Raw genomic sequence first — 17828 nt, 5'->3', positions numbered from 1 at the left:
ACTGCCCTACTGACACCGACCACTGCCCTACTGACACCGTCCTCTGCTCTACTGACACCGTCCACTGCTCTACTGACACCGTCCACTGCTCTACTGACACCGTCCACAGCTCTACTGACACCGTCCACTGCTCTACTGACACCGTCCACTGCCCTACTGACACCGTCCACTGCTCTACTGACATCGTCCCCTGCTCTACTGACACCGTCCACTGCTCTACTGACACCATCCGCTGCTCTACTGACACAGTCCACTGCTCTACTGACACCGTCCACTGCCCTACTGACACCGTCCACTGCCCTACTGACACCGTCCTCTGCTCTACTGACACCGTCCACAGCTCTACTGACACCGTCCACTGCCCTACTGACACCGACCACTGCCCTACTGACACCGTCCACTGCTCTACTGACACCGTCCACTGCCCTACTGACACCATCCACTGCCCTACTGACACCGTCCACTGCACTACTGACACCGTCCACTGCTCTACTGACACCGTCCACTGCTCTACTGACACCGTCCACTGCTCTACTGACACCGTCCACTGCCCTACTGACACCGTCCACTGCACTACTGACACCGTCCACTGCCCTACTGACACCGTCCTCTGCTCTACTGACACCATCCACTGCTCTACTGACACCGTCCTCTGCCCTACTCACACCGTCCACTGCTCTACTGACACCATCCACTACCCTACTGACACCGTCCACTGCTCTACTGACACCGTCCACTGCTCTACTGACACCATCCACTGCTCTACTGACACCATCCACTGCTCTACTGACACCATCCACTGCCCTACTGACACCGTCCACTGCCCTACTGACACCGTCCACTGCTCTACTGACACCGTCCACTGCTCTACTGACACCATCCACTACCCTACTGACAGCGTCCACTGCTCTACTGACACCGTCCACTGCTCTACTGACACCATCCACTGCTCTACTGACACCGTCCTCTGCTCTACTGACACCGTCCACTGCTCTACTGACACCATCCACTGCTCTACTGACACCGTCCACTGCTCTACTGATACCGTCCACTGCTCTACTGACACCTTCCACTGCCCTACTGACACCGTCCACTGCTCTACTGACACCGTCCACTGCTCTACTGACACCGTCCACTGCTCTACTGACACCATCCACTGCCCCACTCACACCATCCACTGCCCTATTGACACCGTCCTCTGCTCTACTGACACCGTCCACTGCTCTACTGACACCGTCCACTGCCCTACTGACACCGTCCACTGCCCTACTGACACCGTCCACTGCCCTACTGACACCGTCCACTGCCCTACTGACACCATCCACTGCTCTACTGACACCATCCACTGCCCTACTGACACCGTCCACTGCTCTACTGACATCATCCACTGCACTACTGACACCATGCACTGCTCTACTGACACCGTCCTCTGCCCTACTGACACCGTCCACTGCTCTACTGACACCGTCCTCTGCCCCACTGACACCATCCACTGCACTACTGACACCATCCACTGCTCTACTGACACCATCCACTGCTCTACTGACACCATCCACTGCTCTACTGACACCGTCCACTGCCCCACTGACACCATCCACTGCACTACTGACACCATCCACTGCCCTACTGACACCGTCCACTGCCCTACTGATACCGTCCACTGCTCTACTGACACCTTCCACTGCCCTACTGACACCGTCCACTGCTCTACTGACACCGTCCTCTGCCCCACTGACACCATCCACTGCACTACTGACACCATCCACTGCCCTACTGACACCGTCCACTGCCCTACTGACACCGTCCACTGCTCTACTGACACCGTCCACTGCTCTACTGACACGTCCTCTGCCCTACTGACACCGTCCACTGCTCTACTGACACGTCCTCTGCCCTACTGACACCGTCCACTGCTCTACTGACACCGTCCACTGCCCTACTGACACCGTCCACTGCCCTACTGACACCATCCACTGCTCTACTGACACCATCCACTGCACTACTGACACCATCCACTGCTCTACTGACACCATCCACTGCTCTACTGACACCGTCCACTGCTCTACTGATACCGTCCACTGCTCTACTGACACCTTCCACTGCCCTACTGACACCGTCCACTGCTCTACTGACACCGTCCACTGCTCTACTGACACCGTCCACTGCTCTACTGACACCATCCACTGCCCCACCCACACCATCCACTGCCCTATTGACACCGTCCTCTGCTCTACTGACACCGTCCACTGCTCTACTGACACCGTCCACTGCCCTACTGACACCGTCCACTGCCCTACTGACACCGTCCACTGCCCTACTGACACCGTCCACTGCCCTACTGACACCATCCACTGCTCTACTGACACCATCCACTGCCCTACTGACACCGTCCACTGCCCTACTGACACCGTCCACTGCCCTACTGACACCGTCCACTGCTCTACTGACATCATCCACTGCACTACTGACACCATGCACTGCTCTACTGACACCGTCCACTGCTCTACTGACACCGTCCACTGCCCTACTGACACCATCCACTGCCCTACTGACACCGTCCACTGCTCTACTGACACCGTCCACTGCCCTACTGACACCGTCCACTGCCCTACTGACACCGTCCACTGCTCTACTGACACCGTCCTCTGCCCCACTGACACCATCCACTGCCCTACTGACACCATCCACTGCTCTACTGACACCGTCCACTGCTCTACTCACACCATCCACTGCTCTACTGACACCGTCCACTGCTCTACTCACACCATCCACTGCTCTACTGACACCATCCACTGCCCTACTGACACCGTCCACTGCTCTACTCACACCATCCACTGCTCTACTGACACCGTCCACTGCACTACTGACACCCCCCAGTACAAATCACCCCATTTTGGAAAGTAGAAACTCTGAGGTATTTGATAAGAGGCATGGCGAGTGTTGAAGTTGGGCGGGGTGAACCGTTATGATGAAGGGGTTCAGAGAAATGGTAAATAATGCAGCGGGGTGCGGCAGAGACAGCAGGAAACGGGGTGCGGCAGAGACAGCAGGAAACGGGGTGCGGCAGAGACAGCAGGAAGCGGGGTGCGGCAGAGACAGCAGGAAGCGGGGTGCGGCAGAGACAGCAGGAAACGGGGTGCGGCAGAGACAGCAGGAAACGGGGTGCGGCAGAGACAGCAGGAAGCGGGGTGCGGCAGAGACAGCAGGAAGCGGGGTGCGGCAGAGACAGCAGGAAGCGGGGTGCGGCAGAGACAGCAGGAAGCGGGGTGCGGCAGAGACAGCAGGAAGCGGGGTGCGGCAGAGACAGCAGGAAGCGGGGTGCGGCAGAGACAGCAGAAAACGGGGTGCGGCAGAGACAGCAGAAAACGGGGTGCGGCAGAGACAGCAGGAAGCGGGGTGCGGCAGAGACAGCAGGAATCGGGGTGCGGCAGAGACAGCAGGAAGCGGGGTGCGACAGAGACAGCAGGAATCGGGGTGAATAACGAGAGCCGATCCTCACCTGTTGTATCTCTTCCAGTGTATGGAGGTTGCCGGGAATTTTGAATGATGTGCGGCTTCCAGCAAATCCCGTCTCATGTGACACGGCAGAGTGACCGTCCCGCCCACACCTCCGATGACACGATCAGCGGACACTGCGAATGGATAACACGGAATGACATCACAGACCCTGGGGCCCAACCTGCTGCCCTTTTCATGCTTGCCATGTGGCCCTTGGGGCCCCTGCAGTCATCAGTACAATCTTTGTAACGGCGGTGACCTCTAACAGTCTCATGTAACACAATCCCAACATTCTGTACATGTACTGCATGGAGTTTGCATGTTCTCCCTGTGCCGCCTGCGTGGGTTTCCTCTGGCTACTCCGGTTTCCTCCCACACTACAAAGACATGCTGGGAGGTAATTGGCTCCTGTCTATGTTGGCCTCTAGTATGTGTGTGAATGTGAGTTAGGGGCCTTAGATTGTAAGCTCCTGGGGCCAGGGACTGATGTAAATAACAAATAGATGTAAAGCGCTGCGTAAATTGATGTCGCTATTGAGGGGGGGGGGGGGGGGGTCATACACATTCAATATATGATTGCAAGTAGAGAGTATTGTCTATTGATCTTGTGTGCAGGGCTGTCCTAATAGCATCATGGGCCCCTGGGCAAAGCAATGTTCTGGGGCCCCCTACCAGCTTGCCCCAATTTACACACCAAATTGTCACACATGTTGTCCCTTCATTACATGTAACCAGATTGCTACACTTAGAGGAGGAGCCTCTCTTCTCTTTTATACTCAGCTGTGACATGACGCTGCTCTTATATCAAGACACCGCTTGTATACCAAGACATCGCTTGTATATCAAGGCATCGCTTGTATACCAAGACATCGCTTGTATATCGAGACACCGCTTGTATATCAAGACAAAGGGGTTGATTTACTAAAACTGGAGAATGCAAAATCTGGTGCAGCTGTGCATGGTAGCCAATCAGCTTCTAACCTGAGCTTGTTCAATTAAGCTTTGACAAAAAACCTGGAAGCTGATTGGTTTCTATGCAGAGCTGCAACAAATTTTGCACGCTCCATTTTCAGTAAATCAGCCCCAAAATGTATTAAAATATTTTGCTTGTCCTGCTCTCAAACCAAGGTTTTACTGTATTAGTATAATTTTAACTTATTATTATATTAGTAGTTTTATTATTATTGTATATTTATTATTATTATTATTATTATATATTTATTATTATTATTATTATTATTATTATTATTATTATTATATATTTATGATTATTATTATTATTATTATTATTAATAATATATTAGTATTATTTTAACTTATTACTATTATTATATTAGTAGTTTTATTATTATTATTTATTTGTGTATTCTTTTTCTTTTTTTTTAATAGTGCAGTAATAATATTAATAATAATAAAAATAGTAATATCTATAAAAATTGTATAATAATAAAAATAATACTAACATATTAACATAACTACTAACATATTAGACGCTCACTTCACAGTGGGCATTTGGCGCCTAATTAAGCTCAAAAATCAATCAATCAACATATAAAACATATAATAATGATAGGAGTCTTATTGAAGACTAATTGTTATTGTCCTCTGTCGCACACTTATAAATAAAAAATGTACAAATATATAATAATAATAATAATGAGACACTGAGGGGTGTCTAAAGTTTATGGGGAGACACTGGGGGGCACTTAAAGTTTAAGGTGCCCCCCGCAGCAGTGTCTCCCCATAAACTTTAAGTGCCCCCCAGTGTCTCCTAATAATGGTTGAGTGTCCTCCAAGCATCTCCCCAAAACCTTTAACCCCCCGTGTCCCCCCATACACTATACCCATCCCCCGGTGCCTCCCTATGATCATTAAGCTCCTCTCGCTATGAACTTTAAGTCCCCCCCCCCCATAATATTTACGCATCTCCCCAATTGTCTCCCCAGGCATTTTTAAGTGCTCTCTACCATTTCCCAATACACTTTAACCCATCCCCCCCCCTCCACCTCCACCTTCTCTCTCCATCAACTTTAAGCACCCATCAGGTGTCTCTCCAGACATTTTAAGCATTGTATTTTATTCTTTCTATTTTCTGCTATTATTTTTTTTTATTCTATTCCTTTATTTTTTATTCTATTCTTTTGTTTTCTATTCAATCCCCTTATTTTCTATTCTATTTTTTTCTATATATATTTTTATTCTATGTTATTATTTTTATTGGTCAGGGGGTGGGGATTTCTGTCAGGAAGGGTCACCTCATTGGTCAGGGGGGGATCACCCTCAGTGGTCGGGGGGTTCTGTCAGGTAGGGTCACCTCATTGGTCGGGGGGTTCTGTCAGGTAGGGTCACCTCATTGGTCGGGGGGTTCTGTCAGGTAGGGTCACCTCATTGGTCGGGGGGTAGGGGGAGTTCTGTCAGGTAGGGTCACCTCATTGGTCAGGGGGGAGTTCTGTCAGGTAGGGTCACCTCATTGGTCAGGGGGGGAGTTCTGTCAGGTAGGGTCACCTCATTGGTCGGGGGGGTTCTATCAGGGGGGGATCACCCTCAGTGGTCGGGGGGTTCTGTCAGGTAGGGTCACCTCATTGGTCAGGTGGGGGTTCTGTCAGGTAGGGTCACCTCATTGGTCAGGGGGGGGGGGGTTCTGTCAGGTAGGGTCACCTCATTGGTCAGGTGGGGGTTCTGTCAGGTAGGGTCACCTCAGTGGTAGGGTGAGTTCTGTCAGGTAGGGTCAGCTCATTGGTCAGGGGGGGGGTTCTGTCAGGTAGGGTCACCTCATTGGTCAGGGGGGGGGGGGTTCTGTCAGGTAGGGTCACCTCATTGGTCAGGTGGGGGTTCTGTCAGGTAGGGTCACCTCAGTGGTGGGGTCACTTTGTCTCTGATAGACATGGGGGGGCGATCAGAACTCCTCATTTGCATACAAGCCTCATTATTGTAGAAGCTGCTGAAGCTGCTGGATCACCATGACATGCTGCTACAGGGAGCACAGACAGTTCTCATTGCAGAAAATGATGAGTGTCCTTCTTACCTGTGCAGAGGGCAGAGAGCAGGAGGAGAGCGGCTGTGTCCAGGTCCATGCTGTGTGTCCGGGTGTGTGTCCAGGTGTGACCCGTCTCCCCCCTCTATATATATATATATATGGGTGTCACACGTCACCTGCACAATGTGCTGACTGTCTTCCCGCAGCTGACAAGTGACACTCCGCCAGAGACTGGAAAATCTACATCTGCTGCTCACACATCACCGACTGCCCCGGAAAATGTGAGAAAGATGTTTACTAGAGAGAGACATCGCCTACGGGGGACCCGAGGGACTACTACCCCCAGCAGTGTCACCCAATACAGTGCCTGCAGCCCAGGGACTACTACCCCCAGCAGTGTCACCCAGAGCAGTGCCTACAGCCCAGGGACTACTTCCCCCAGCAGTGTCACCAAATGCACTGCCTACAGCCCAGGGACTACTACCCCCAGCAGTGTCACCAAATGTAGTGCCTACAGCCCAGGGACTACTACCCCCAGCAGTGTCACCAAATGCAGTGCCTACAGCCCAGGGACTACTACCCCTAGCAGTGTCACCCAGAGCACTGCCTACAGCCTAGGGACTACTACCCCCAGCAGTGTCACCCAATACAGTGCCTGCAGCCCAGGGACTACTACCCCCAGCAGTGTCACCAAATGCACTGCCTACAGCCCAGGGACTACTACTCCCAGCAGTGTCACCCAGAGCACTGCCTACAGCCCAGGGACTACTACCCCCATCAGTGTCACCCAGTGCAGTGCCTACAGCCCAGGGACTACTACCCCCAGCAGTGTCACCAAATGCACTGCCTACAGCCCAGGGACTACTACCCCCAGCAGTGTCACCAAATCCAGTGCCTGCAGCCCAGGAACTACTACCCCCAGCAGTGTCACCAAATGCACTGCCTACAGCCCAGGAACTACTACCCCCAGCAGTGTCACCAAATGCACTGCCTACAGCCCAGGGACTACTTCCCCCAGCAGTGTCACCAAATCCAGTGCCTACAGCTCAGGGACTACTTCCCCCAGCAGTGTCACCAAATCCAGTGCCTACAGCCCAGGGACTACTACCCCCAGCAGTGTCACCAAATGCACTGCCTACAGCCCAGGGACTACTTCCCCCAGCAGTGTCACCCAATGCAGTGCCTACAGCCCAGGGACTACTACCCCCAGCAGTGTCACCCAGAGCACGGCCTACAGCCCAGGGACTACTACCCCCAGCAGTGTCACCAAATGCACTGCCTACAGCCCAGGGACTACTACCCCCAGCAGTGTCACCCAGAGCAGTGCCTACAGCCCAGGGACTACTTCCCCCAGCAGTGTCACCAAATGCACTGCCTACAGCCCAGGGACTACTACCCCCAGCAGTGTCACCAAATGTAGTGCCTACAGCCCAGGGACTACTACCCCCAGCAGTGTCACCAAATGCAGTGCCTACAGCCCAGGGACTACTACCCCTAGCAGTGTCACCCAGAGCACTGCCTACAGCCTAGGGACTACTACCCCCAGCAGTGTCACCCAATACAGTGCCTGCAGCCCAGGGACTACTACCCCCAGCAGTGTCACCCAGTGCATTGCCTACAGCCCAGGGACTACTACCCCCAGCAGTGTCACCCAATACAGTGCCTACAGCCCAGGGACTACTACCCCCAGCAGTGTCACCCAGTGCAGTGCCTACAGCCCAGGGACTACTACCCCCAGCAGTGTCACCCAGTGCATTGCCTACAGCCCAGGAACTACTACCCCCAGCAGTGTCACCCAGAGCACTGCCTACAGCCCAGGAACTACTATCCCCAGCAGTGTCACCCAGAGTGCTGCCTACAGCCCAGGAACTACTACCCCCAGCAGTGTCACCCAGAGCACTGCCTACAGCCCAGGGACTACTATCCCCAGCAGTGTCACCAAATGCAGTGCCTAGAGCCAAGGGACTACTACCCCCAGCAGTGTCACCCAGTGCAATGCCTACAGCCTAGGGACTACTACCCCCAGCAGTGTCACCCAGTGTAGTGCCTATGGGGGACTGGGACCCCAGCCAGCTCAGGAACTACAACTCCCAGCAGTGTCACCCAGTGCAGTCTGAACACAATTGCAAGGCTGTTCTTCTTAGTCCCTGTGGATTGGGGGACGGTTCGCTCCTCATAAGCGCATATAAGAAAGTCCCCTTTAAATGTGATGTAACTCCTCCCACCGGTGCGCCGCGGTTCTGGCCCCCCGGGACTCTCCACGTGGTGAGCGTTCTTTTTGAGCGTTCACCTTGCGTTTTGTCGCACGTCCTCGAAGTCCAAAGTGTGAATGGGACCTTAAGGACCCTGAACTCCGGCGCACCTAAAAACACTACATGTGCATTTTTTACGCGTTTTTGCGTATTTTTAATGCAGCAATTTTTGTTGCCACTCTTTTCTATGAGAGGAGAATGTAGAGGGGGGAGGGGACATCAGACCCCGAGGTTCCAAATTAGTGACTCACAAAGGACTGCGAATAATAAATCTGAGAAGACGCGGCGCCGTCCTCCATCTTCACACCCAATCAATCAATAGAAGAGCGCGGGAAATTCCCAGAATCCCTCAGTCCACCTTCCACCACCCCTCTCTATTATAACCTCCATCATCCCTCTCTATTATAACCTCCATCATCCCTCTCTATTATAACCTCCATCATCATCCCTCTCTATTATAACCTCCATCATCCCTCTCTATTATAACCTCCACCATCCCTCTCTATTATAACCTCCACCATCCCTCTCTATTATAACCTCCATCATCATCCCTCTCTAATATAACCTCCACCATCCCTCTCTATTATAACCTCCATCATCCCTCTCTATTATAACCTCCACCATCATTCCTCTCTATTATAACCTCCATCATCCCTCTCTATTATAACCTCCACCATCATTCCTCTCTATTATAACCTCCATCATCCCTCTCTATTATAACCTCCACCATCCCTCTATTATAACCTCCATCATCCCTCTCTATTATAACCTCCATCATCCCTCTCTATTATAACCTCCACCATCCCTCTCTATTATAACCTCCACCATCCCTCTCTATTATAACCTCCACCATCCCTCTCTATTATAACCTCCATCATCCCTCTCTATTATAACCATCATCCCTCTCTATTATAACCTCCATCATCCCTCTCTATTATAACCTCCACCATCATCCCTCTCTATTATAACCTCCATCATCCCTCTCTATTATAACCACCATCATCCCTCTCTATTATAACCTCCATCATCCCTCTCTATTATAACCTCCACCATCCCTCTCTATTATAACCACCATCCCTCTCTATTATAACCTCCATCATCCCTCTCTATTATAACCTCCATCATCCCTCTCTATTATAACCTCCACCATCATCCCTCTCTATTATAACCTCCATCATCCCTCTCTATTATAACCACCATCATCCCTCTCTATTATAACCTCCATCATCCCTCTCTATTATAACCTCCATCATCCCTCTCTATTATAACCTCCATCATCCCTCTCTATTATAACCTCCACCATCCCTCTCTATTATAACCTCCATCATCCCTCTCTATTATAACCTCCATCATCCCTCTCTATTATAACCACCATCACCCCTCTCTATTATAACCTCCATCATCCCTCTCTATTATAACCTCCATCATCATCCCTCTCTATTATAACCACCATCATCCCTCTCTATTATAACCTCCATCATCCCTCTTTATTATAACCTCCATCATCCCTCTCTATTATAACCTCCATCATCCCTCTCTATTATAACCTCCATCATCCCTCTTTATTATAACCTCCATCATCCCTCTCTATTATAACCTCCACCATCCCTCTCTATTATAACCTCCATCATCCCTCTCTATTATAACCTCCATCATCCCTCTCTATTATAACCTCCACCACCCCTCTCTATTATAACCTCCATCATCCCTCTCTATTATAACCACCATCATCCCTCTCTATTATAACCTCCACCATCCCTCTCTATTATAACCTCCATCATCCCTCTCTATTATAACCTCCACCATCCCTCTCTATTATAACCTCCACCATCCCTCTCTATTATAACCTCCATCATCCCTCTCTATTATAACCTCCACCATCATCCCTCTCTATTATAACCTCCATCATCCCTCTCTATTATAACCTCCACGGTCCCTCTCTATTATAACCTCCACCATCCCTCTCTATTATAACCTCCACCGTCCCTCTCTATTATAACCTCCATCATCCCTCTCTATTATAACCTCCATCATCCCTCTCTATTATAACCACCATCATCCCTCTCTATTATAACCTCCATCATCCCTCTCTATTATAACCTCCACCATCCCTCTCTATTATAACCTCCACCATCCCTCTCTATTATAACCACCATCATCCCTCTCTATTATAACCTCCATCATCCCTCTCTATTATAACCTCAACCATCCATCTCTATTATAACCACCATCATCCCTCTCTATTATAACCTCCATCATCCCTCTCTATTATAACCTCCATCATCTCTCTCTATTATAACCTCCATCATCCATCTCTATTGTAACCTCCATCATCCCTCTCTATTATAACCTCCATCATCCCTCTCTATTATAACCTCCACCATCATCCCTCTCTATTATAACCTCTATCATCCCTCTGTATTATAACCTCCATCATCCCTCTCTATTATAACCTCCACCATCCCTCTCTATTATAACCACCATCCCTCTCTATTATAACCTCCATCATCCCTCTCTATTATAACCTCCATCATCCCTCTCTATTATAACCTCCACCATCCCTCTCTATTATAACCTCCATCATCCCTCTCTATTATAACCTCCATCATCCCTCTCTATTATAACCACCATCACCCCTCTCTATTATAACCTCCATCATCCCTCTCTATTATAACCTCCATCATCATCCCTCTCTATTATAACCACCATCATCCCTCTCTATTATAACCTCCATCATCCCTCTTTATTATAACCTCCATCATCCCTCTCTATTATAACCTCCATCATCCCTCTCTATTATAACCTCCATCATCCCTCTTTATTATAACCTCCATCATCCCTCTCTATTATAACCTCCACCATCCCTCTCTATTATAACCTCCATCATCCCTCTCTATTATAACCTCCATCATCCCTCTCTATTATAACCTCCACCACCCCTCTCTATTATAACCTCCATCATCCCTCTCTATTATAACCACCATCATCCCTCTCTATTATAACCTCCACCATCCCTCTCTATTATAACCTCCATCATCCCTCTCTATTATAACCTCCACCATCCCTCTCTATTATAACCTCCACCATCCCTCTCTATTATAACCTCCATCATCCCTCTCTATTATAACCTCCACCATCATCCCTCTCTATTATAACCTCCATCATCCCTCTCTATTATAACCTCCACGGTCCCTCTCTATTATAACCTCCACCATCCCTCTCTATTATAACCTCCACCGTCCCTCTCTATTATAACCTCCATCATCCCTCTCTATTATAACCTCCATCATCCCTCTCTATTATAACCACCATCATCCCTCTCTATTATAACCTCCATCATCCCTCTCTATTATAACCTCCACCATCCCTCTCTATTATAACCTCCACCATCCCTCTCTATTATAACCACCATCATCCCTCTCTATTATAACCTCCATCATCCCTCTCTATTATAACCTCAACCATCCATCTCTATTATAACCACCATCATCCCTCTCTATTATAACCTCCATCATCCCTCTCTATTATAACCTCCATCATCTCTCTCTATTATAACCTCCATCATCCATCTCTATTGTAACCTCCATCATCCCTCTCTATTATAACCTCCATCATCCCTCTCTATTATAACCTCCACCATCATCCCTCTCTATTATAACCTCTATCATCCCTCTGTATTATAACCTCCATCATCCCTCTCTATTATAACCTCCACCATCCCTCTCTATTATAACCACCATCCCTCTCTATTATAACCTCCATCATCCCTCTATATTATAACCTCCATCATCCCTCTCCATTAGGAAACTATTTAGGGGGAAAAAAATTCCTTTACAACCCCTTTAAGTGGCGGCAGCTTTTTACGTAATTATTTGCTTGGCGTTTAAAATGACATGGTAGAGGTGGCAGAGCAAAGATTATACATTTTAATGGCAGGATTTTGAAGGCATCAAAAATAACAACAAAATATATTTTAAAAAAAAAGATTCAACAAAATAAACTAAATATGAAAACATAAAATGGAAAAATTACTTAATAAAATCAACAGAATCTAAAAAAATAAAATGTCTCAATGAAATCAACAGAATATGAAAAAATAATATAAAATAACGACTTATCAAAAATCAACAGAAAATGAAAACATGTAATTAAAAAAATGACTTAACAAAATCAACAGAATATTAAAAAAATAAAAATAATGACTTAACCAAATCAATAGAAAATGAAAAAAATAAATAAAAAAATTACTCAAAATTAAAGAATGTGAAAAAATGTAATAAAAAAATACTTATTTACTATATAACTTAACAAATCAGCAGAATATGATGAAGTTAAATAAAATAATAACTTGACAAAATCAACAAAATATAAAAAAAAAAAAAATTGTACGAAATCAACAAAATATGAAAGAATAGTTTTTTTTAAAGTTACCCCAAAAAAATCAACAGAATCTAAAATAAAATAAAAATAAAAATGTCTTAACGAAATCAACAGAAAATGTAAAAATAAACAAAATAATGACTTAACAAAATCAACAGAATATAAAAATAAATAGAAAAACAACTCTCAGGGTAAACTAAAGTGCTGAACACATTTTTCTGAGCCGGGCGGAATGGAAAATAGTCAGAAACTTGAAGAACAAAAACAATAAAATGACCCCTTTGCGCCCCGATGTGAGGCCGGGGGATGGTGCATTTCGGAGGAACATTCATCACTCAGTAGAGCGGCCGGTGTGGTGATTGTGGTTTTGTGTTGCAAACCGAAAACTGACAGCAACGTGTTTTTTTCTTCTCTCGTCTCGGTGGAGAAATCGCATCTGCGTGTTCCAGTCCTAAAGAGGTCGCCGCGTCCCCAGCAAACCGCACTTCTGTCTGCAGAACACAACATTTGCCTGGATTACTGTAAGTGGCAGAGAGGGAACTACACAACCGTCACTCTAATTATAACTTCCACGACAGGTTGCGGCGGTGCAGGTGTGCCGAGGACGGCGAGAATAGGCGAGAATGGCGAGAACGCCAAGGACGCTGAGGACGCTGAGAACGCTGAGGACGCTGTGGATGCCGAGAACGCAGAGGACTCCGAGAACGCTGAGAACGCTGAGAACGCAGAGGACTCCGAGAACGCTGAGAACGCTGAGAACGCAGAGGACTCCGAAAACACTGAGGACGCTGAGAACGCAGAGGACGCCCGAGGATGCTGAGAACGCCGAGGACGTTGAGAACGATGAGAACGCTGAGAATGCTGAGGACGCCGTGGATGCCGAGAACGCCAAAGACTCCCAGAACACTGAGGACGCTGAGAACGCTGAGAACGCAGAGGACTCAGAGAACACTGAGAACGCAGAGGACTCCGAGAACGCTGAGAACGCGAGAACTCTGAGAACGCCGAGGATGCTGAGAACGATGAGAACGCTGAGAATGCTGAGGACGCCGTGGATGCCGAGAACGCCGAGGACTCCGAGAATGCTGAGAACGCTGAGAACGCTGAGAACGCTGTGGACGCCGAGGACTCCGAGAACACTGAGGACGCTGAGAACGCTGAGGACTCCGAGAACGCTGAGAACGCAGAGGACTCCGAAAACACTGAGGACGCTGAGAACGCAGAGGACGCCCGAGGACGCTGAGAACGCCGAGGACGTTGAGAACGATGAGAACGCTGAGAACGCTGAGAATGCTGAGGACGCCGTGGATGCCGAGAACGCCAAAGACTCCCAGAACACTGAGGACGCTGAGAACGCTGAGAACGCAGAGGACTCAGAGAACGCTGAGAACGCAGAGGACTCCGAGAACGCTGAGAACGCGAGAACTCTGAGAACGCCGAGGATGCTGAGAACGATGAGAACGCTGAGAATGCTGAGGACGCCGTGGATGCCGAGAACGCCAAAGACTCCCAGAACACTGAGGACGCTGAGAACGCTGAGAACGCAGAGGACTCAGAGAACGCTGAGAACGCAGAGGACTCCGAGAACGCTGAGAACGCGAGAACTCTGAGAACGCCGAGGATGCTGAGAACGATGAGAACGCTGAGAATGCTGAGGACGCCGTGGATGCCGAGAACGCCGAGGACTCCGAGAACGCTGAGAACGCTGAGAACGCTGAGAACGCTGTGGACGCCGAGGACTCCGAGAACACTGAGGACGCTGAGAACGCTGAGGACTCAGAGAACGCTAAGAACGCAGAGGACTCCGAGAACGCTGAGAACGCAGAGGACGGCGAGAATGCCGAGGACGCTGAGAACGCCGAGAACTCTGAGAACGCCGAGGACGCTGAGAACGATGAGAACGCTGAGAATGCTGAGGACGCCGTGGATGCCGAGAACGCCGAGGACTCCGAGAACGCTGAGAACGCTGTGGACCCTGAGGACTCCGAGAACGCAGAGAACACTGAGGACGCTGAGAACTCTGAGAACGCAGAGGATGGCGAGGACGCCGAGGACGCTGAGAACGCAGAGAACGCAGAGGACTCAGAGAACGCTGAGAACGCAGAGGACTCCGAGAACGCTGAGAACGCAGAGGACTCCGAGAACGCAGAGGAGCCGCCCAATAATATTCTTCTGTTTATTTCTCCACTGCGGACTGGATTGTCTGTTTCTGTTTCAATGGTTTTTATTAGTCCTTTAAGTAAAGAGTTTAACCCCTCGCTTACTGGGCACATATACCCCCCTTCCTGCCCAGGCGAAATTTCAGCTTCCGGCACTGCGTCACTTTAACCGACAATTGCGCGGTCGTGCGACGTGGCTCCCAAACAAAATTGGCGTCCTTTTTTTCCCCCACAAATAGAGATTTCTTTTGGTGGTATTTGATCACCTCTGCGGGTTTTATTTTTTGCGCTATAAACAAAAATAGAGCGACAATTTTGATTTTTTTTTGAAAAAAAAAACACAATGGCCCAGATTCTCAAAGGGCTTACGACGGCGCAACGCCCCCTACCCGGATAATTAGAATTAGACGGGCTTGCGTCGGGTGATTTACGATACGCCGCCGCAACTTTACAGGCAAGTTCTTTGTGAATTAAGCACTTGCCTGTAAAACGTGCAGCGGCGTAACGTAAATGACATTCCTTTACGCCGCCGCAGAGATACGCCGGATCTACGAGAATCTGGCCCAATATTTTTTACTTTTTGCTATAATAAATATCCCCATGTAAAAAAAAACGATCTGCGATTTTTATTGAGACTGCGACATTATAGCGAACACATCGGACACAAATTTGGGACCATTCACATTTATACAGTGAACAGTGCTATAAATATGCACTGATAACTGTATAAATGTGACTGGCAGGGAAGGGGTTAACACTAGGGGGCGGGGAAGGGGTTAAATATGTTCCCTAGGGAGTGATTCTAACTCTAGGGGGAGGAGACTGACTGGGGGAGGTGACCGATCTGTGTTCCTATGTACAAGGGACACAGATCGGTCTCCTCTCCCTGACAGGACATGGATCTCTGTGTTTACACCCCATCATTACACACAGAGCTCCACGGTTCTGCTCAGTTACTGGGCAATCGCGGGTACCCGGCGTCCATCGCGGCCCCCGGGCACACGCATCGTGTTCCCAGTAACGCAGCAGGTGCTCGCGCCCCCCTAGCGGCTTTAAAAGACAAGGATGTCATATGATGAGCGGGGCCCTCTGATACCTCCTGTATAGATTTGTATTGTGACTGTACTGTCTTCCCTGATGTAAAGCGCTGCGCAAACTGTTGGCGCTCTACAAACCCTGTATAATAATAATAATATGACATCCTGTCAGAACAATTGAGCTACTGTGTCGCCGTCAATTGAAGGCGGCTGGTAGCTAAGTGGTTAAGTACCGTCAAATAGAGCAGTGAACAATCCTCGCGTGCTCTGCGCGTATCAAATCATAAAAAAACAAAAAAATAAAATAAACAGAACATAGTAAAGTAAAAATAGTGAAATGATACTGGTTAACCACTTCTCTACTTTGGGTGTTTTTCAGATTTGGTGTTTACAAGACTAAAACAGTTTTTTTTTGCTAGAAAATTACTTAAAACCCACAAACATTATATATATATTTTTTTTCTAATACCCTAGAGAATAAAATGGCGATCATTGCAATACTTTTTGTCACACCATATTTGCGCAGCGGTCCTACAAGCGCACTTTTTTTGGAAAAAAATCACTTTTTTTAATTAAAAAATAAGACAGCAATAAATTTGGCCCAATTTTTTTATATATTGTGAAAGATAATGTTACGCCGAGTAAAATGATACCCAACATGTCACGCTTACAAATTGCGCCCGCTCGTGGCATGGCGTCAAACTTTTACCCTTAAAAATCTCGATAGGCGACGTTTAAAAAAATTCTATAGGTTACTTTTTTTTGAGTTACAGAGGAGGCCTAGGGCTAGAATTATTGCTCTCGCTCTAACGATCGCGGCGATACCTCACTTGTGTCGTTTGAACACCGTTTTCATATGCGGCGCTACTCACCTATGCGTTCGCTTCTGCGCACGAGCTCGTCGGGACGAGGCGCTTTAAACATTTTTTTTTTTTTTTTCTTATTTATTTTTATTTATTTTATTATTTTTTACACTGATAAAAAAAAAAATGATCACTTTTATTCCTATTACTGTGAATGTAAACATCCCTTGTAATAGAAAAAAGCATGACAGGTCCTCTTAAATATGAGATCTGGGGGGTCAAAAAGACCTCACATCTCATATTTAGACTAAAATGCAAAAAAAAAAAAAAAAAAATTGGAAAATGTCATTTTTTCAAATGACAAAAAAAAAAAAATATTTCTTTAAGAGGCCGGGCGGGACTGACGTTTTGACGTCACTTCCGCCCAGCCGAGCTATGGGGACGGGCGAAGGAGATTTTTCCTTCAGTCTCGTCCCCGCTCAGTTCCCGAACGGTCGCGATCTCCTCCGCCGCTACCGACTGCTCCGGTAAGCGGCGGAGGGCGCGAGAGAGCGGCGGGAGGGGGGGGGCCCTCTCCCGCCACCGTTAATGGCGATCTCGTGGTGAATCCGCCGCGGAGACCGCCGTTATCGTTACCAGAACCGCTGACAGTAAAGATTTTATACCTCGGTTGTGGCAGCAGCTGCTGCCGTTACCGAGATATCCATCTTTAAAGTGCCGCC

General features: G+C 48.3%; 1 protein-coding gene across 1 annotated transcript in view; it reads right to left on the bottom strand.

Annotated features, from left to right (window-relative positions):
• LOC120909822 (basement membrane-specific heparan sulfate proteoglycan core protein-like) overlaps positions 1-6846 on the bottom strand; it is a 53278-nt gene extending 46432 nt beyond the window's left edge. The window contains exons 1-2 of the mRNA XM_040321549.1: positions 6524-6846; positions 3500-3632 (exon numbers count right to left, since the gene is read on the bottom strand). Coding sequence (XP_040177483.1) covers positions 3500-3632; positions 6524-6572 — 182 coding nt within the window. The 5' untranslated portion in view covers positions 6573-6846. The remainder of the gene's footprint in view (positions 1-3499; positions 3633-6523) is intronic.
• Between the last annotated feature and the right edge of the window lie 10982 nt (positions 6847-17828).

The sequence above is a fragment of the Rana temporaria genome, chromosome 8, assembly GCF_905171775.1.
Source record: "Rana temporaria chromosome 8, aRanTem1.1, whole genome shotgun sequence".
Lineage (NCBI taxonomy): Eukaryota > Metazoa > Chordata > Amphibia > Anura > Ranidae > Rana > Rana temporaria.
This window is presented reverse-complemented; position numbering and strand designations above follow the sequence as displayed.